The following is a 20,150-nucleotide window of genomic DNA, read 5'->3' on the forward strand; positions in this document are numbered from 1 at the left end:
TTCTGTTCCCCTGGGCAGGGGTGGCTCTAGACATTTCGCCGCCCCAAGCACGGTGGCATGCCACAGAGGGCGCTCTGCCGAAGCCGCGGGACCAGCGGACCCTCTGCAGGCACGCCTGCGGGAGGTCCACCGGAGCCACCTGCCGCCCTCCTGGCAACCAGCAGAGCACCCCCCATGGCATGCCGCCCCAAGCACGTGCTTAACATGCTGGGGCCTGGAGCCGCCCCTGCCCCTGGGTCAGTGAAACCAAGTTCGAAATGCACTTTGCTATCATGGTTTCAGCCTTAGCATGGCCAGGACCTCTATTTGGGAATGTTTCCTTCTTGGTGCTTTATTATACGTGTGGGTGTTTCTGGGACCCCAGCATCCCAGCTGATACGTGGCCTGGAGCAGTGGGGGCAGAAAATGTGTATCTTACACAGAATGCCCTGCAAATGGTAACAAGTTGCAGACAACAGGGGATGCTGCATTGCACCCCCAGGCACAGACAGTATCAGTGCAACATGCACAGTAGCTGCCCACAGAAGGAGCACACGCATGGCAAAGTGGTTGTGGCCACAGGATCCAGGCCAGCACTGCATGTTTGTCCCAGCAGCGTGTGCATTGCAGACAGGATGGAAATGAAGTAGCTGGGGACATTTCACGTTAGATGCTATAACTATGAGAGCCCAGTGCCCCTGGACAGTGGAAGCCACAGGGGGATCAGAGGCCCAGAAAGTAGATATAACATCCCAGGGCCTTCTATATGATGAGAAATTATGAAGACTGGGACTGTTCTGCTTAGAAAAGAGATGACTGGAGGGGGATATGATAGAGGTCTATAAAATCATGGCTAGTGTGGAGAAAGTGAATAAGGAAGTGTTATTTATCCCTTCACATAGCACTAGACCTAGAGGTCACCCAATGAAATGACTAGACAGCAGGTTTAAAACAAACATAAGAAAGTACTTCTTCACACAACACACAGTCAACCTGTGGAACCCGTTGCCAGGGGATGTTGTGAAGGTCAAAAGTATACTGGGTTCAAAAAGGAATAAGTTCATAGAGGATGGGTGGGTCCATCAATGGTTATTAGCCAGGACAATCAGGGACAAACACCATGCTCTAGATGTCCCTAAGCCTCTAACTGTGAGGATTGGATGACAGGGGATGGATCATGGATAAATTGCCCTGTGCTGTTCATTCCCTCTGAAGCACCTGGCACTGGCTACTGTCAGGGATGGGATGCTGAGCTAGATGAAACATTGTGGATGTGGCCATTCTTATGGAGCCTCCAGGAGGTCTCCAGGGCTGACACACCTGGAGATAGAGTAGGCTTTATGGCTTTTTTGCCAGGCTCACAGTTGCAGTACACATAAGTTGCACTTACGTGTCACTTTGATGCAGCTCACTGTGCTGTTGAGCTGCTCTCAATCTCTTCCTGACTGCTACCACCAGGCCATGCTGCCTCCTGACCAATGCAGATACCAGCAGGGATGGATTCCGAGCCTGCAATTCACCACTCCCTGCTGCTGGTCACAGGCTGGCCTGGTTCCAGCTCGTTATGTTCCATGTTGCTGCCGTGTCCCTTGAACTGGTCTCCTAGATGGTGGTGTGAGCTGCCTTCCCTTTCCCCTTCTAACAGCAGTGAGCCCTGAGCTGCTTGCGCCTGCACCATTCTGCACTATTTGGGAGGTGGCAGGTCCAAGGTGCTGCGCACACCCTTTATGGGCATGTTTGTGGTTTCTGCAATTACCTCATGTAATTCTACCTCTGCTCTCAGCATGCATATTCCTCTTTGTCTGTGTGTATCCCTGTCTGCTCTGGATAGATGGGTCTTTCTCTCTGACCCCCTGGGCCGGATTCTCTCTTGTGATCTGGCTTCATTACACTGCCTTAGTGCTACAAAGGAGGTGGAAAGTAACTGGATCACCTCAGCTACTGTGAAGCCAGTACCACCAGCTCCTATGCCATTTCCTCCTGCAGGGGTCATGTGGGAAGGGACCTGAGCTCACTGCAATTGCACTCTGCCTTTTCTCAACTGCGTAGAGGCCCTTCAGGGCCATGGGCTTGCTGGCATTGTGTAAAGCAGCCCCCATGCTGCTCTGCTGTACACTGGAGCCAAGAGAACTGGGCCGCCAGTATCAGGGAGCCACAGCTGACTTCTGTGCAGCCCTCCTCTGAGCTGTGCCTAACTGGCATCTCTGTGTCTCCACCTTGGGGCCTCCCTACTATGGCACTGCCATGATTGTACAAATGTGCCTGCTATGAAATGCTAAAATTCACAGAGTCCGATCGTACTGGGAGATTCATGCAAGTACCTCCCAGTTCATTCAGCAGGAGCTGAGTGCATGCATATCCCAGGGTAATAAGGCTGAACGGGAATTACTCTTTGTGAGTCTATCCCATGCATACATGTGTTTTTCTCTCCCTTGCTCTGTCCTCTGTCTCTCGCTGGGCTGTTTCTCTCTCTTGCTTCAGTGCCTTCCTGTTGCTTTTTTCCATCTGATGAGTCACTGTCTGAGTATCAGTAAGGATTCAGAAGGAGAACAAGTTAGATATTTTAAAAGCCAGACAAAGTCGTGTGTATGTAACAATCCTTCCACCAGGTGTCATTTTGCATTTCCAGGATCTGAACCTGCCTCATAGGCAGGAAACAATTGACTCAACATGTGCTTTGTTTTCCTTGGCAAACTATAGTGACATGCTGGAGCTGCTAGGATTACACACAGATCCAAAGTTGTGTCGGTCAGGTCTGGATCCGAGCCTCTGCAGAGCTCAGAAAAGGGGTGGCAGGGTCCCAGACAGGGTTCTCCTTTGGGCCCCTCTTCCTTTTTGGCTTTTGATACTAGCTCAGACACATCAATAATGATTCCATTGCTGGAAATCAGAAAGCATGTCCAAAGTACAGATCCTATCTTGCTAATGCCTGCCTTGAATAGGAAGTGTCTGAGCTGAGTGGGGGAAGTTACCTATGGACTCTCTGATTTCTCTTCACTTTAAAAGCCAGTTTGCTCATCTCTGCAGAGAGTAGTGCAATCAGAGTCATAAATAAATCAGCGCTCTCAAGGACTTATTGTAACAGCAAGTAATTCAAGCAGTACACACACTCCCTGCCTGGGCAGTCCAGGGAATCAGACTACCTGTGGGGCCAGAATCCCATGACAGGCCAGACCTCCTGTAAATAAGCTTGTCAAGGCAGACAGGAGCAGCTCTAGGCATTTTGCCGCCCCAAGCACGGCAGGCAGGCTGCCTTCGGCCGCATGCCTGCGGAGGGTCCGCTGGTCCCGCGGCTTTGGCGGACCTCCCGCAGGTGCTGCGGAGGTCCGCCGAAGCCGTGGGACCAGCGGACTCTTCGCAGGCATGCGGCCGAAGGCAGCCTGCCTGTCGCCTCGTGGCGACCGGCAGAGCACCTCCAGTGGCTTGCCGACCCAGGCACGCGCTTGGCGTGCTGGTGCCTGGAGCCGCCCCAGGCAGAGCTGCTGCTCACACAACCATGGTCACTGACATGGCAGCCTAGGAACGTAGGCGTGGCCATGCTGGTCAGACTGTGGCATGGGTGTAGTCAGACAATCACCTGGTTTTGCAAGGGCATCACCTTGGTGATCAAACAGACCTTCCCCATCTGCTAGGATCCTACCAGCCTCAGCACATAGATTTTCATTTCTCAGGAGCAGTTGCAGCAAAGCCAGGACAGGAGCAGCTAGAGGCCCAGACTGGGGCCATGGCTACACTTACAGTTCTGCAGCGCTGGTAGTTACAGCTGTGTTCGTACAGCTGTGTAGGGCCAGCGCTGCAGTGTGGCCACACTGACAGCTACCAGTGCTGCAGTGTGGCCACATTTGCAGCATTTGCAGCGCTGTTGGGAGGGGTGCATTGTGGGCAGCTATCCCAGCATTCAAGTGGCTGCAACGTGCTTTTCAAAAGAGGGGGGTGGGGTGGAATGTGACAGGGAGCGTGGGGGAGACAGAGAGAGTGGATTTTTGGAGCTGACACTGTTCTCAGCTCCCTGCCTTGCAAGTTCTAAAGACTGGAAGATACACAGTGCCTACCTTCAATCATTTAAAAGTTTTGACCTTTCCCCCATCTGTCTCTTATTCACTAAATGCTAATTATGCACTCCTAAATAGCAGTCAGACCACATAAACAGTTGCTCCACATTACCCCTCCCCCCTCTCTCCTCAAGCAAACAGCTTTGAACATTCCAAAGCAATTCTCCTGCCTTCGCTGGCTCGCTCGCTGGAGCACAGAGCAGCTGTGTTTGTTTTTTAGCAAGTAGCTACGGGGAGATCGGAGTTCAGCCATTCTTCTGGTTTGTTGTGGACAGGAATTCTGGGATACCTCCTTATACCCCGGAGGCCAATAAAAGCGCTGGTGGTGTCCACACCTGCTGACCAGCGCTGCATCACCAGCGCTGGAATCGCTACACCCGAAGCAGACCAGGTGTACAGCCAGCGCTGCAACCAGGGAGTTGCAGCGCTGGCCGTGCTTTGCAAGTGTGGCCACATCCTGAGTTGCAGCGCTGTAACCCCCTCACCAGCGCTGCAACTCTCCAGTGTAGCCATGCCCTGGGTCCCTGGTGAGGCGGAACTCTCTGTTCCAGGAGTCCCAGATTCCAGTGGTTAGTGAGTCTATTGCCAAAGGGGCTGTTTGGTTTTCCTTGGTTAAATTCTGCTCCTGGGTGGACGAGGCTTATGTATGGGTTGATTTTGATCAGCCGTTGTGTTCCTGGAAGGGCTGGAAGCTTGTTTTATGGGTTCCCCTCCTCCCACTCCAGCAATCCTAACTGTAAACCCATGTTTCAAGGCTGCATCTCAGAGGGTTTAATGTAAGGCATAAAACCAGGTCCACACATGACTACAGACAAATGAGAATTAAACTAAATTCTCCTCCCATGACTGAGGCCTCCTCAGATGGAGGTGCACGGGAGGGAGGAGCAGTGAGCACAAAGACCCAGCCACTTCCATTTTCCTTTCCTTTCCTGTCTGTCTGTCTCTTCTCTAGAGAAAGACTTTCCTGTATGTCAGAACTTGAAAGGCCAGACTCTGCTCTCAGTTATACCACTATAAACCAGGAGTAACCCCATTCTTTTTAGTGCAGCTGCTCTAGATTTACACCACCACAGCTGTGAGCAGAATCCAGACCCCAGTGTGAGCACGAAGTCCAGCATCAAGTGTGACCTGAATCTGGCCCTGCACAAAAAGCCATGAGTGGAAACACAGGTCTGAGTGAGTCCCAAAAGTCTGTGCCCATCTCTCAAAGAGGAGAGTAGTGAGGAAATCTTGCTGTACTCGACTGGCAAGGAGGTGTGCCATCCCCAGCAGAACTCAGCCCTTCACGCTGAGAAAGCTTGGCATTATATAACTCCTCCCCCACCCGTGGGGAAAAGAGCAGCTTGAGGAGAATAGGGGCTTGGAAGAGGCCCCTCAGCCAAAAAGCCTTTTGTGTGTGTGCGAGATTCTCTGGGCAAAGAGTCATGCTGAGGAAGTTGTCACCATGGCACCCCACTCTTTGTCACACACTGGAGCTGTCAGCTCAGTGCGCCTGAGCCCGGCTGGCAGCTCCGTGACAATTTGTCTCGGCTGTGAAGCTAGGGTGAAAAAGGCAGTTTTTGTTTGGCAGAATTTCTCCTCCAAGCTCCCAATTTTGTTTGCAGTGATCTCCTCCCCGCCCCATCCACCCCACTGAATTCCCAAGGAAGGGCTGTTTTCGGAAGCCACCTTTGCACATTTTTCCATCCCAAATGTGCTGCAGAACACCTTGAACATCAGGCCGGTTTGTGTGTCATGACGACTGTCCTGCACCTCAGTCAGTGTGTGCACGCAGAGCGGTGACACTCTCCCTCTGCCCACCTCAGACTGCACGGAGCCTCCTTGCAAGTGCCTCAGTTCTCATGAGTGTGAGCTCCAGTTTCAGGCAGTATCCCACTTCCAGATGCCATGCTACTTCTCTCCCTCCTCGTTCTCTTACTTATGGGTGTATTTGCCTGCACCACAGACCATGGCACAAACCCAGTCAGGCTGTGGAGTGAGGTGTATGTAACCAGGTGCCATATGCCCAAGCGGATGAGATCTGGGGTCAACTGTAAGTGAATTAAGGCCAGAGGTTCCCAAGCCGGGGTTCATGGAGCACTTGCCAGTGATCCACAGGGAGCCGGCTGGTTACACGTTGCTGGGTTTCCAGGTAAGAATAACAGAATATATGGGAGGGGAAGCAAAAACTGACACTGGCTTCCAGGGTTAACATTATTCACAAAGGACAAGATTTACTGCCCTGAAGTGTTAAAACGTCCATTAAACACTGCCCTAATCTGACTGCTCCATGTAAGCAAATGTTGCCATGGAGATGATCTGAGAACCAGTGAATGGAAAGGTTGGGGCCACAAGACAGTCTATTAACATATGTTCCACATTGTGAAAAAGTTTGGGAAGAGCCTGTTTGGGCAAAGTTTAAGGACTGGATGGAATATCAAGAGGTTAAGAGGATTTAATTAAACAGTAATTGTTTCTCACCCTTTCTGCTGTTCCTTTGTCTACATTTACCTACACTTTGGCAGGTCCAGCTCCAGGCCCCAGTGAAGGAAGCAGGTGCTTGGGGTGGCCATGGAACGGGCCGGCACATCCAGGTCTTTGGCGGCAATTTGGCGGCAGATCCTTCAGGGAGTGAAGGACCTGCCACCAAACTGCCGCTGAAGTGCCGCTGGTCGGCTTTGTCTTTTTTTTTTTTTTTTCCCCCTGCTTCGCTGTTCGGGGCAGCAAAAAAGCTGGAGCCGGCCCTGCACTTTGGTCAATTCTGAAACATATTTAGGCTCCTAACAGCCATTGAAATCAGTGGAAGTTAGGAGCCTAAATACATTTGAGGATCTGGGCCTTAGACTGTAAACTATTCAGGGCAGGGATCTGGCTGGTGATCTCCTTGAACGATGGAGGATGATCAAGAGTCCATGCTGTCCTTTCTAGATCTGTCTACTGCCTTTGATACCACTAATCATGAGGGTTTATTGACATATTTGTTTGTCACCCTCTTTGTCTGTCCTGCCCTCAATACCTGTAGTCACCAGCAAGTATAGATGGAGTTACTTGAGTGGTTGGGTTCTTTCCTGTTTTAAAGTAGTGTTGGGCATTTGCTTCTGTAGCATCAGTGACCCCTGCGGGGTGCCAGAATAGCCAGTTTTGTCGTTCCTCCTGTTCAACGTGTGTACAAGGACATTGGGAGAGTTAGTGAGGAGATACAGGCAGCTGTGTATTCAGTATGCTTGATGACACCCTGATCTATGTCTCCATCACTCCTATCCCAGCCAGTGCAGTGGAACAAATGATCCAGTGTCTATATGAGCTTGTGGCTTGGAGAAGGTTAGCTGGTTACAATTCAGTCTGGATAAAATGGAGATAATGTTAGTAGGTTTAGGGAAGCATCTGAGAGAGCAGAAGCTTACTGTAGTACCATTGACTGAAGGAGCGTGTCTGTCATTTGCATCCTTTGTTCAGATCCTGGGTTATTTCTTTCTGGACCACCAGGGGTCAGCTAGAGCCAGGAGTGCTCTTTGCCATATGCATCCTCTTCTTGCAGGAAGGGACCTTAACTCCAGTCATCCATCCTTTGTTACTTTGAGGCTAAATTATTCTAATGTGCTCTCTTGACGCTACACCTTGACATCATTCAGAATGTGTAGCTAATGCAAAATGCAGCTGCCTGCATATAAAGTGGAATTTCAAACCAGGAATATATGACACCAGTGCTCTGGGAGCTGCATGGGCTGCCAATGTTTCCAGGGGGTGCTGGGTTTAACCTACAAATCGCTACATGGTTTAAACCTGGGAGATCAACTCTTTCTCCATGCTATAAAGCACCACTGGGATTGGCAGACGTCTTGAACTGGACCCCTTTGTTAGAAATGAGAAGGAAGGGAGGTGCCACTGTCTGCAGAACCCATTTATTTTCCCCAGTTCAGAAGGCAGCTGGAAGATGAGCTGCCATTAGGTAGGTAACAATACTTATCTAGTACAGTGCTCAAAGCATTTCACAATATCCCTGTGAGACAGGGCAGTGCTATTATCCCCTTTTTACAGAGGGGAACTGAAGCACAGAGAGGCTAAGGGCTTGTCTACATCAGAAAGTTGCAGCGCTGGTGAGGGAGTTACAGCGCTGCAACTTTGAAGGTGTACACATCTGCAGGGCACCACCAGCGCTGCAACTCCCTGTTTGCAGCGCTGGCCGTACTCCCGTTTTGTCTCGGGTGTAGAGGATCCAGCGCTGGTGATCCAGCGCTGGTAATCCAATGTAGACAGTTACCAGCGCTTTTCTTGACCTCCGTGGAAGGAGGAAGCCTCTGGTAATCAAGCTGGTTTCCTTTCCCGGTTTGCTCTCTCGGTCCCGGAGCCACCCAGCAAACCGCAGGGAAGGAGACCTGCTTGCTCGGAGTTCCGGGACCGAGAGAGCAAACCGGGAAAGGAGACCAGCTTCGCCGCGGTTTGCTCTCGCGTTCCCGGAGCCACCCAGCAAACCGCAGGGAAGGAGACCTGCTTGCTCGGGGTTCCGGGACCGAGAGAGCAAACCGGGAACGCCGCGGTTTGCTCTCTCGGTCCCGGAGCCACCCAGCAAACCGCAGGGAAGGAGACCTGCTTGCTCGGGGTTCCGGGACCGAGAGAGCAAACCGCGGCGAAGCTGGTTTCCTTTCCCGGTTTGCTCTCTCGGTCCCGGAACCCCGAGCAAGCAGGTCTCCTTCCCTGCGGTTTGCTGGCTGGCTCCGGGACCGAGAGAGCAAACCGCGGCGTTCCCGGTTTGCTCTCTCGGTCCCGGAACCCCGAGCAAGCAGGTCTCCTTCCCTGCGGTTTGCTGGCTGGCTCCGGGACCGAGAGAGCAAACCGCGGCGTTCCCGGTTTGCTCTCTCGGTCCCGGAACCCCGAGCAAGCAGGTCTCCTTCCCTGCGGTTTGCTGGCTGGCTCCGGGACCGAGAGAGCAAACCGCGGCGTTCCCGGTTTGCTCTCTCGGTCCCGGAACCCCGAGCAAGCAGGTCTCCTTCCCTGCGGTTTGCTGGCTGGCTCCGGGACCGAGAGAGCAAACCGCGGCGTTCCCGGTTTGCTCTCTCGGTCCCGGAACCCCGAGCAAGCAGGTCTCCTTCCCTGCGGTTTGCTGGCTGGCTCCGGGACCGAGAGAGCAAACCGCGGCGTTCCCGGTTTGCTCTCTCGGTCTCGGAACCCCGAGCAAGCAGGTCTCCTTCCCTGCGGTTTGCTGGCTGGCTCCGGGACCGAGAGAGCAAACCGCGGCGTTCCCGGTTTGCTCTCTCGGTCCCGGAACCCCGAGCAAGCAGGTCTCCTTCCCTGCGGTTTGCTGGGTGGCTCCGTGACCGAGAGAGCAAACCACGGCGAAGCTGGTTTCCTTTCCCGGTTTGCTCTCTCGGTCCCGGAACCCCGAGCAAGCAGGTCTCCTTCCCTGCGGTTTGCTGGCTGGCTCCGGGACCGAGAGAGCAAACCGCGGCGTTCCCGGTTTGCTCTCTCGGTCCCGGAACCCCGAGCAAGCAGGTCTCCTTCCCTGCGGTTTGCTGGCTGGCTCCGGGACCGAGAGAGCAAACCGCGGCGTTCCCGGTTTGCTCTCTCGGTCCCGGAACCCCGAGCAAGCAGGTCTCCTTCCCTGCGGTTTGCTGGCTGGCTCCGGGACCGAGAGAGCAAACCGCGGCGTTCCCGGTTTGCTCTCTCGGTCCCGGAACCCCGAGCAAGCAGGTCTCCTTCCCTGCGGTTTGCTGGCTGGCTCCGGGACCGAGAGAGCAAACCGCGGCGTTCCCGGTTTGCTCTCTCGGTCCCGGAACCCCGAGCAAGCAGGTCTCCTTCCCTGCGGTTTGCTGGCTGGCTCCGGGACCGAGAGAGCAAACCGCGGCGAAGCTGGTTTCCTTTCCCGGTTTGCTCTCTCGTCCCGGAACCCCCCTTGAAGCCGCCCAACAGCGCTGCAGTGTGGCCACATCTAACACCACTTGCAGCGCTGGTTGCTGTAAGTGTGGCCACTCTGCAGCGCTGGCCCTATACAGCTGTACTAATCCAGCTGTAACAACCAGCGCTGCAAAATTTTAGATGTAGACATGGCCTAAGTGACTTGCCCAAGGTCACACAGGAAGTCAGTGGTGGAGCAGGGACTTGAACACAAATCTCCTGGGTTCTAGACTTGGACCCTAACCACTGGATTGCTCTGCTGTTGGTGAAAATGTTGTACTGGTAATTCATGAACTACTGTAAGATCTCAGCTGTTTGTGTGTAATACTGGAGGCCTCCCCTTCTTAATATATCAGCGGTACCTAGAGCAAGACCAGGCCAGCATCATTAACCTCTCAGTGACCCAGTAATGCATGGAATAAATACAGCTGAAAGGGAAGTGACATAATCCCTGATTTCCCCTGCCAGCAGCCAGTGCTGAATGTGGTCTGAAAAAAAGGGGAAGGGGAATCTATCATAATGGATCAAAGCGTGACCCTCGGCCACCTGGCTCCCTCTTTAGTTTTGGTTTTGCTGGATCTATGACACCTCCCTCCCCCCTCACATTCAGCGCTGCTAGCACCAAGGCCATGGGAGCATGAGCACCCAAACCCAGTTCCCCATCTACCAGCCAGACAGCTGTGGACCAGCCGATCCCGCCGTGGGGATGCCAGGGGGCCTGTGCTTTGGTGGGGGAGGGGGGTTGTGCTTGGGGGGCCTATAGCCCAGGGGCTTTGTTGCCACACCAAGCAATGGACCAGCACCCTGTTCTGGCACCCCCAAAACACCCACTGGCAGCCCAGCCCCAGGGCAGAGCGATGGGGAACTCTCACTGGCAGCCCAGCTCCAGGGCAGAGCGATAGGGAAGGTGTGGGGGAGGTCTCAGGCCGGGCTGCCCAGTGAGCACGTGCGGGAAATCAGCTGGATCCGCGCCCGCAGCCAGGGCTCGGGGGCGTGGCCATCCCGGCTACCCCGAAGCCCCGCCCCGGGGCGGTGCACAGCTGCAGCGGCGGGGCGAGGCCCAGGGAGCTTGCGAGCGAGCGAGGCCCGTGCAGCTCTGCCCTTGTCCTGCCTCGCCCGGCCCGCGAGCAGCGCGCACCACCCCCCGGCTGCCGTGGCCCGTCCGCCGCCCCCCGCAGGAGGGAAGAGCCGCCGCCCCTCCTTTGTGTCTCCCATGGCTTTGTGTCTGGAGCTGTGCAAGCGATGTGAGTGCGGGGTTCCCCGGGGCTGGGAGCCCCCTGGGGGAGGTGTTGGGGTTGGACGCCGAGCCGCTCCGCTGGCCGGAGCGGCGCTGGGGAGGCGGCGTTGCTTTATGTGGCATGGCTCGGGGGGACTTATTGGAGGGGGTGGGGGATGGACCCCAGCCGTGCTGCGCGGCTCTGCGCTTCATAGCGAGGGGCTCCTGGGCCGGGCTGAGCTGGTGTTTTCCCTGCGATGTTCCGAGCCAGCCCCGGCAGCCCGGATCCCGACAGGATGTGAGCTCATTTGCCTATATTTGTACTTGTGCCGTCCCAAGCTCGGGCGAACTGCATTTTTCTCGCTCTGAGTAATGACATTCGGATGCGCGGTGCTCGCTCGCTTTTGCCTGGGTAACTCGGCGAGTTTCCAGTTGGGGTGGCTGGGTCTGTTAGTTCTCAGGCTGGCTTGGGCGGTTCCTGTCCTGCTGGAGCCCTTGGAAAGTCACCTGGGATTGAGTACAGGTTTTCTTTTGAATGGGAGACCTGTGAAATGGGTTCCTGTCATTTGACCCAGGAGGTAAGTTTTAAACGGGGGTGGGGTATTTTTATTTAGAAACAGAGGACAGTAGTTCCTTGTTTTGCCCATGGAAAAGCCTGACCGGCTTTAATCGGTATGAAAACAATAGGCTTCTATAAAAAACGGGTAAATTGCTGTAGACACAGAGAATGAGCTCTTTAGATACAGATCTTACAAACTGTCTCTGTTAAATCCCCTAAAAGAAGTTTGTGGGACTATTGTAGGATTACAATCTATAGAACTCTTCCAGGGTGATTATCGCTCTGGTTCTGCACATCCATTCTAATTAATGTTTTGCTGTATAACTAAGGCAAGAGGAAGTATGTGCACACAAAGGGGCTGTGATATGTGTGAGGTTTGACTGGCTGGCTAAGTACATCCCACATGAGACTTCCTTCTGTTCTGATTTAGTTTCTCCTCCATTCCCCTCACCCATACCTCCCTGAACAATCTTGCTTTGGGGAGATATATGGATGGTGTGAAGGCCAAGACTATAACAGGTTTCAAAAGAACTAGATAAATTCAGGGAGGATAGGTCCATCAATGACTGTTAGCCAGGATGGGCAGCAATGGTGTCCATAGCCTCTGTTTGCCAGAAGCTGGGAATGAGTGACAGGGAATGGATCAGCTGTTCTGCATTCCTTCTGGGGCACCTGGTATTGGCCACTATCAGAAGACAGGATACTGAGCTAGATGGACCTTTGGTCTGACCTAGTATGGCTGTTCTTATGTTGCTTGCAGGGGTAGTTACTATGGATGGGCAAGTGAGCCTCAGGCTTAATCTTGTCTCTCCTACCCTGTCATCTGGGTGGTGGTGTTATGAAAATGTGTCTCAAGCAGTTTAAGTCCTCCTTCTCCTTGCCCGCCAGCCCCATCTGGTCAGTGGGCAGAAGATACTTTGCATTTTAGGTTGGAATCCTGTGTTTTCCTCTGAACTGACCCATTGCTCCCCAAATTAGGAGAGACCAAGAAACAAATTGTCTACAGTGCACAGAGTGAGAAGTCAGGCTGTGTGCTGGGGCAATTTACCAGAGCCTGTGCAAAAGGGACCCTTTTTCCCAAGTCCGCTGTTCTCAGCTCAAGGCTTTGTGTCCACCATATGGCCTTACTGACACATTGATGGAATAACCAGAGCATCAGCCGAGTGGTGTATCCGCCAGTTTCTCCCCAACAAACCTATTCAGCCTGTGCATTGCGGTGCAGACTTCTCTGCTGCTGGGTTCAGGATGCCCTGCATGGCATTCCTTTATGCTGCTGCTATCGGGGCCTCCTGTTTGCAGGGGTGAGCCACAGTATTTTCCCAGATAAGGGACAAGAGAAACAGAGAGAGCTTTACAATGCTATAGATTCTGTTACTTCAAGATGTCTGTCTGTCTACTCCTCTGGTATTTGTAGAATACAAGAACTAATACCCAGACTCATCAACAGCATGAAGAAGAAATGCATTGGTTTACTACTGTTACTATAGATATTGGGCTAGTTCAGAAGTGATGACGCCCAAAGCTAGACTAAAGCTTTGCCAACAGTGTGTTCTGATTTTCCTGGCATCTCATAAGCTAAGCAGGGTCATGTCAGTGAATATAGCAGGGTACCAGGTTAATACTAAAGACCTCTTAGGGGTACATGGGTGCTGCAGAAAGGATATTGCTGTTTCATTAGTTTGCATTCTTCCCTGGAAGACACTGGCTGCTGCTGGAGTTGCTGTTTTGGGATTGGTTTGTTTGGGGCAGGATGGGTGATGGATGAAACATAAAAGTTGAGTGCTTGTGGCTGTTAAGGCCCTATGACTGTTAGCAGTGTTCTGGCCAGAGGGGGTAACAGATTTACCAATTGCCAACTGTGCCTTCAGAGTCACTTGGCTATGATGATCTTTATTTCTTTCTTAAACTATTTGGTGTTGCTGTGCACTGTCATACAGGAACTACGTTCCACCTAAGAGGTGACTGACTACCTGAGTGGGGTATGTGGAGTGAGTGAGGGAATTATTCCTTGCTATAGTCCGTCTGTAAAGCACTCTGTCCTTCTGCTTGAAAAGCACTGTGGAAATTTGCCAATTATTTGCATCTCGATAGCTGTTTCCATTCCAGAATTCCAAAGCATTCGAACACTAACAAATTAAGCCTCACAATGTGCCTTCAGGTAGAGGAAGTATCATTATCCTTATTTTACAAGTTGGAGAAGCAGACTCTAAGTAGCTTGCCCAAGGTCACACAGGAAGTCCCTGGCTGAGACAGAAATGGAACTCTAATGTCCTGACTCTCAGTCCAATAATCTCCCTACGAAGAGGTAACATGCAGCTTCTGACCCTTGAAAATGCACCTGTCCTTTTGGAAGGAATGGGCCAGATCTTCAGCTGGTGTAAACTGTACTAATAGAAGACAGGTGTTCCCACCAATATGCCAAAAATCCGCTAGATCTCTAACCAGATTAGGAACAGCTTCCAACCCCTCCCCCTGACTCCACATGCAGTCCCATTCATTTCAATTGTACTGTTGGCAGAGTAAGTGCTAAATGTATGTGAGGGTGGCAGAATCTGGTCCTTAGAAGTCTCTGCCATACGGGGAATATTGCAAATATAATATTTAGCCACTGACTAAGGGCAACACTGCTGGTCTCTACTGAGGTCAACAGGTGGCTTCAATATTCTTTTTAAGAAGAGTTGATTTGTGATTTTGAAGCCACAGTTTCTGGACATGAAAGGGGAAAAATTTCTGCTGTCCACAAACTGTCAAAAATCATTATACTCTTCCCCTTTTACCATCCAACCACAGCTTACATTAGCTTGTGTGACCAAGTGCATGTTAGACATACCGTTACCCACTTTTTGCATGTAGTTTTACTAGTTTTTATTTTTATTTATTTATTTTTTGAGGCCATTTCTGCCGATATAGCCCAAGTTTTTGTCTGCTGCTTCAATCCTGCATGCACAATGTATGTGAGAGCTGCTGCTTGGTGGCACTCACTGCTGGCTTGTTCATACAGCCAGAGCAGTATACTTTAAAATTGCTTTTAACATAGAATAAATAACAATTGTGAGGCACTTCCAGATTGCAGTTGCACCTCAGTACTTCTGAGGGAATTATGCACCAAAAAACTAAAAATTATGTGCCAAAAACTAAAAATTATGCACACAATATTTTAAAGTTCTGCAATATTCTACCAATTTTATTTGTCAATAAATAAATGTGGCTCCAGCATGGCATAAGGATCCAGGAGGCAGCATTCAGTTGCAGAGTTAGCGGAGTCAAGACACAGCCTCCTTCAGCTGGGCAGCTCTGCGCTTGCAGAAATGAGGGGGAGGCAGTGACACACAACCCCATGTGCCCCCCATGTCTTGCCTCTATGTTTTGGGGGGCCTTTCCTTCTTCAAACTGTGCCCATGGCTTCCCTTTGCTTCCCTGCCGTTTTCAGCAGGGAAGCACAGGAATTCTGCGGGGGAATCAGTTTTCTGCGGGTGTGTAGTCACGCAGAATCCCCCCAGGAGTAACATCAGCTTGGCTTCCATAGGTTTTTCTGTTGTCCACGCTTCACTCAACTGTGTGTCACCCAGGCAGTTTCATATGATGGATAATGGTGTATTTTCTTCATGATAGTGCAAACTTACCTGTCTGCAGAGGTGAGATTTCAGAGCCAAATTGCAATCAGGCTTCTTCCCTCCACCCCCTACACGCTTTCATTTGATGCTTTTGGCTCTTAAACAGCTGCAGATTTTTCCTGGGTTGAGGCTGTGTAATTGGATTCTGTGCAGTGCAAGTTACAATAACATATGTGAGCTAGGAGGATTAGGGTTGTGTGGACGGGTGGCCTTATTTAAGAAAAATCCACTTTAATTTCTGCCAGGAAAAGTTGTCAGTACACTGTCTGTCAAAGCAGATTTTACAAAATTACTGATAAGTATAATTGGAGTTCCCTATGAAAGCAGATTAGAGTCCATGCTGTCAGGATCAAGTTCTACAATGGGTTGTAATCATGACAGAGTGATGAACTTTGGTTTGCTCTTCAGGAATATACTGAAAAATGGGCTCCTATCTGCAACCAGTACCCTGGCTCAATCACTTAAAAAAAAAAAAAATCAGGTTGGCGGTGGAAATTTAATTTATTTGCTTATATAGTGTTTGTTTAAATTATTTAACTTGCTAGTCCACACATAGTGGGAATGCTGTCATGACTGGTGGGATCCGCCAGATTAATGACTTGTAGGCACTTTGTCCCCAGTGATTGTATTTAAGTCTCCATAGTGTCCTCTTGAGCGGCCCCTCAGATGTGTCAATAAGAGAGAAAATAATGGTCCCCTTTTTCTAGAGACTTCTTGGTTGACCTTGAGCAAGTCACTCCCTCTCTGTGCTTCAGGTCTCCAATTTACAGAGGGGGGGTAATAGCACTCTCTTGCCTCGCAGGGCTGATGTAGGGATAAGTGCGATAAGATTGAGAAGTGCCTGGATACTACTGCAATGGTAGCCATATGGAGATAACCGGCCCACTGGGGGGCCAAGGAGGGAAGCAGAATGGCACACATCCATATGCATTGGAATGGTTTACGATGCAAGGATGGTGAAGAGGGAGGAAAGTTTTTGCTCTGAGCTAATATAGCTGTGTCCTAATTGAAAAGCACAGATTACCTTTAAGCTTCCTAGTGCAGTGTTTCCCAAATGGGGGGTTGTGACACCGAGATATGCATGGTGCACAGTGAGAGGTGGCTACGTGCTTGGCCACCGCCACTTTGTCATACACACTGCACAGTGAGAGGTGGCTGCATGCTCCTGGCCACCTCCACCTCGCTGCACCATGAGAGGCACTGGGACTTGTCAGCAATTGCGGCACAGTGAGCTGGCCGCAGCTGCTGCTGCGCCAACCCTATGGGTAGGAAGAGAGGAGCCCACCAGATCTGAACCCAAGGGCTTGGATTCTTTTCCAATCTGAAGTCAACACTAGTAGTCAGGTACTGTCTGGTTGCAGGGCTCTGTGTCAGACCCCTGGGGAGTGTTAACAGAGGTGAGCCCAGAGAGGGTCATGGCATACAGAAGTCTGGGACTCACTGCCCTAGAGGAATTGTATGCTCATTCCAATGAGGGCAGTTCACAGCCCCTAGAATACAGCAGCATCTCGCAGATGTGAGGGACAGGATTCTGACAATCCAAAGATAACTCTGGATGCAGACTGAGGTATTAGGAGTGCACTGAGGCTTTCACCCACAGACTGAGTAACAGAACCTGTGGGGCCTCATGTTATCTAAGCTGTGACCTATAGAATAATGACACATCGCTTTTAACACTTCCACTTCAGGCTGGGAAAAGACTGGTGTTTCTAGTAGCTGAGGGTAGGTCTGATTGACTCACTAAGGAGAAGAAGATGATTTGACTCCAATTTTCTTTTCTTAATCTTTCTTTGTAAAGCATTTAAATACTTCAGAGGTGGTTATCAGAGGGAAATAGTGAAGAGTTTTGCTGCTTTTCTCCCTCCTTCCCTTGCATTTTTCCTGTTAGCCTCGGTCTGTAATGCAGTACAAAGGATAATGAAGTAGCAGTGGCTTTTCAGAGTCACGGGTGCCTGTGCTGTGATGCAGGAGGAAGAGGTGTCTTAGAACTGCATCAGCCAAAATACCACCTCCTGGGCTGCTGCTCTTTCTTCTTATCAGCCAGTGCACACAGGAACTTAGTTGTTCTCATTACCCTGTTGGCGCTCTGTGGGTTAAGCCTGTCAGTTCTCTTTACATCACCAGCTGGATGGTGAAAAAGCTCAGACTAGACTGACCTTCACAGCCTGAGGAATTTACAGGCATTCTCAAAAAATCAAAGAGCAAACAGAGTTAGAATGTCTAAAGAATGGGATATAGAAATAATTAGTGTTGTAATGCCATGATGTCAATTGGTGGTATGCACATTGATCTGGAACACTAGGTAAAGTGTTCAAGAATACCTACATACTTAAATCACATAAGCCCCATTTTCATTGACTGTCAATAAGATTTAGCCACCTAGGTGGCTAACTCACTTATTAAAGGTTTTAGAGTAGCAGCCATGTTAGTCTGTATCCGCAAAAAGAACAGGAGTACTTGTGGCGCCTTAGAGACTAACACATTTATTTCAGCATAAGCTTTCCTGGGCTACAGCTCACTTCTTTGGATGCCTAGAATGGAACACACAGACAGGAGATATTTATACATACAGAGAACATGAAAAGGTGGAACCTTGTATGTATAAATATCTCCTGTCTGTGTGTTCCATTCTAGGCATCCGAAGAAGTGAGCTGTAGCCCAGGAAAGCTTATGCTGAAATAAATTCGTTAGTCTCTAAGGTGCCACAAGTACTCCTGTTCTTTTCACTTATTAAACTGCCCACTGACTTCAGTCCCATTTCCCTCTCTCAATGGATGTGGAAAAAATGGATTTGAGAGAGGCAAAGGACTTCTGTATGAGAAGAGTCGGAAGACTAGGTCTCTTGGTTCAGAGAGGAGATGGAGACGTGAAAGAGGTATGCAGAACGAAGGGTACAGAGAAGGTAAATTTACCCTCTGTCATAACATGAGGAAAAGGGGATGTTAATGAAACTGAAAAGCAATATACTTAGTATTAATGAAAGGAAGTGATTTTGCACAATGTCATAAGATATCAGTGAGGCCAAGAGTTTAGGATTCAAAAAAGGATTAGACATTTTTATGGCTACTGATGTGGTAGCACTTAAGGATTCCAGTTGTAGATCAGAGACCTATTGTGCTAGCCACTGTACAAACTTAGAGATGTCAGTCCTCATACTTCAGGGCATAAAGCCACCACTTTTTGCCTGGGATTGGGAAGAGACTTTCCCAAATAGACAAGTTATTCCATGAGAAGATTCTTGTACCAGAAGCTTCAGGGGAAGGTACAGGTCTTTGTCACAGATATGATGCTGGACTAGCAGGAGCACTGATACAGTATGCTAATTGCTAGGGTCATGTGTTAATATATAGTGCACTACTGTGTGTGACTCTTCTTGGAGTTAGTCCTCCTGTAATAGGGCTTTTTTAGGGGAACTTGTAAAATAGGTGCTGTCACCTCATGGCCAAAGGTAGCTCTGCATCCTCCTGTTTTCCCCCAACTTTGCCAGGCAACAGAGATCCTGGCAGGGTTTCTCCTCAGCTTAACACCACTCACTGCCATGCCCAGGCTCCTTTAAGTAGGTTTATTTGTCCAAATATAAGCCTATAATAGACTAAAACAGTCCTTCAGCTCACTCTTTGTCCTGGGATTTCACAGCCTCGCCTCTGAGGGGTCTTTAGTAATCCTGCTGCTTGCAGCTTCCCAGTCTTAGCCAACTCCCTTCTCACAGCCAGCTCTGCTCCCCTTCTGGAACACCTGCCCGAGGGCTACTTCGCAGAGCACCTGGCCCCTTGTTCCTGGGATCCACCACCCTGTTAAGTTGTCACTCCTCTGTTGTTCCTCTCCCCAGGCACAAGCTGCCCCAATCACTCCTCTTCCTGTCCTCTGACAGGCCTTTATAGGCCCCCAGGGTAGCCTTACCTCTTTTAATTGTTTCTGTTGGCTCCACCTGCTCAGGCAAAGGGGTGCTGAGCCTGGTTTACTCACAGGGATCAGCTGTCCTGTGTCGGGACTCCTTCTCTTTTCCATATTGGAAACTTCACTTCTTCCAGCTTGCCACCTCTGCCCAAACATGATGCCCTGAGTCACAGTCATGTTCTCCTTGCTCATGAAGCCTGTAAGGAGCGGAGCCCTTTGGAGCCTATCACTGCTGCTGCTTTACTGGCTGGACTGACACAACACTCCTGTCCCCTACAGTGTGATCTTTCGCTCCAGGGCTGCATTCTGCCCCCTTTATGCTGCTACTCTGAGCAGTGTAGCTCCCTGGGCAATATAGAGCTGGCATAATGACCCAATACCAACCCCTTGCCGCCTCTAGGAGTGTGTCAGGGACAAAAGGGGAGATTCTGGGGATGGGCAGGGGCATAGCTAGAGTACTCTGGGAGTGGAGTATCCAGTAGGGTGTGGAAAGCTTTGACAGGAACCCCAGGGATTGCTGTAATCTTATGCTGGGGCCTGGGCAGGCCCAGAATTCAGGAGGCACAAAATGGGTTAAAGCCACTTCTACCCTGAACTGCACTTTTTGAGCTCCCTCTCTGAAGCAATCTCAGCTCCTTCCAACTTGGGGCTTAATTCTGAGAGGTTCTTGGCACTTGCAACTCTAACTGAAGTAACATTGCAGGTGTTGAGGACCTCTTGGGAGCAAAAGCCTGGGCATAAGGAAACTGGCTGGGGTCTGCCAAATGGCAGCACATTGTATTGGCACCTAGCATTGCTGCTGCATCAGCAAGCCAACCCATTACTGTGGATGACCCATGCTGCTCCCCACATAACAGGCTCAGCTTTATGCTTAGCACCAGGTTCTGATGTTTGTTGCGAAGTATAGTTGCAAAGTGACAGTAAAATCTCTTCATGGATTATGGCGATTTCCACAGCTAATT

The 20,150-nt window shown here is 50.6% G+C and overlaps 1 protein-coding gene across 5 annotated transcripts in view; it reads left to right on the forward strand.

The window, feature by feature from the left end:
- Window positions 1–20,150, forward strand: part of DLGAP4 (DLG associated protein 4) — a 342,926-nt gene that overhangs the window by 259,979 nt on the left and 62,797 nt on the right. Inside the window, exon 1 of one of the 5 annotated variants that reach the window (XM_030532972.1) lies at window positions 10,959–11,146. The exons of the other annotated variants lie outside the window; for them this stretch is intronic. Within the exon in view, the coding sequence (XP_030388832.1) occupies window positions 11,116–11,146 (31 nt within the window). The 5' untranslated portion in view covers window positions 10,959–11,115. Of the gene's footprint in view, window positions 1–10,958; window positions 11,147–20,150 lie in introns of those variants that run through there. 5 annotated transcript variants of the gene reach the window in all.

Source organism: Gopherus evgoodei, chromosome 14 (assembly GCF_007399415.2).
Source record: "Gopherus evgoodei ecotype Sinaloan lineage chromosome 14, rGopEvg1_v1.p, whole genome shotgun sequence".
Lineage (NCBI taxonomy): Eukaryota > Metazoa > Chordata > Testudines > Testudinidae > Gopherus > Gopherus evgoodei.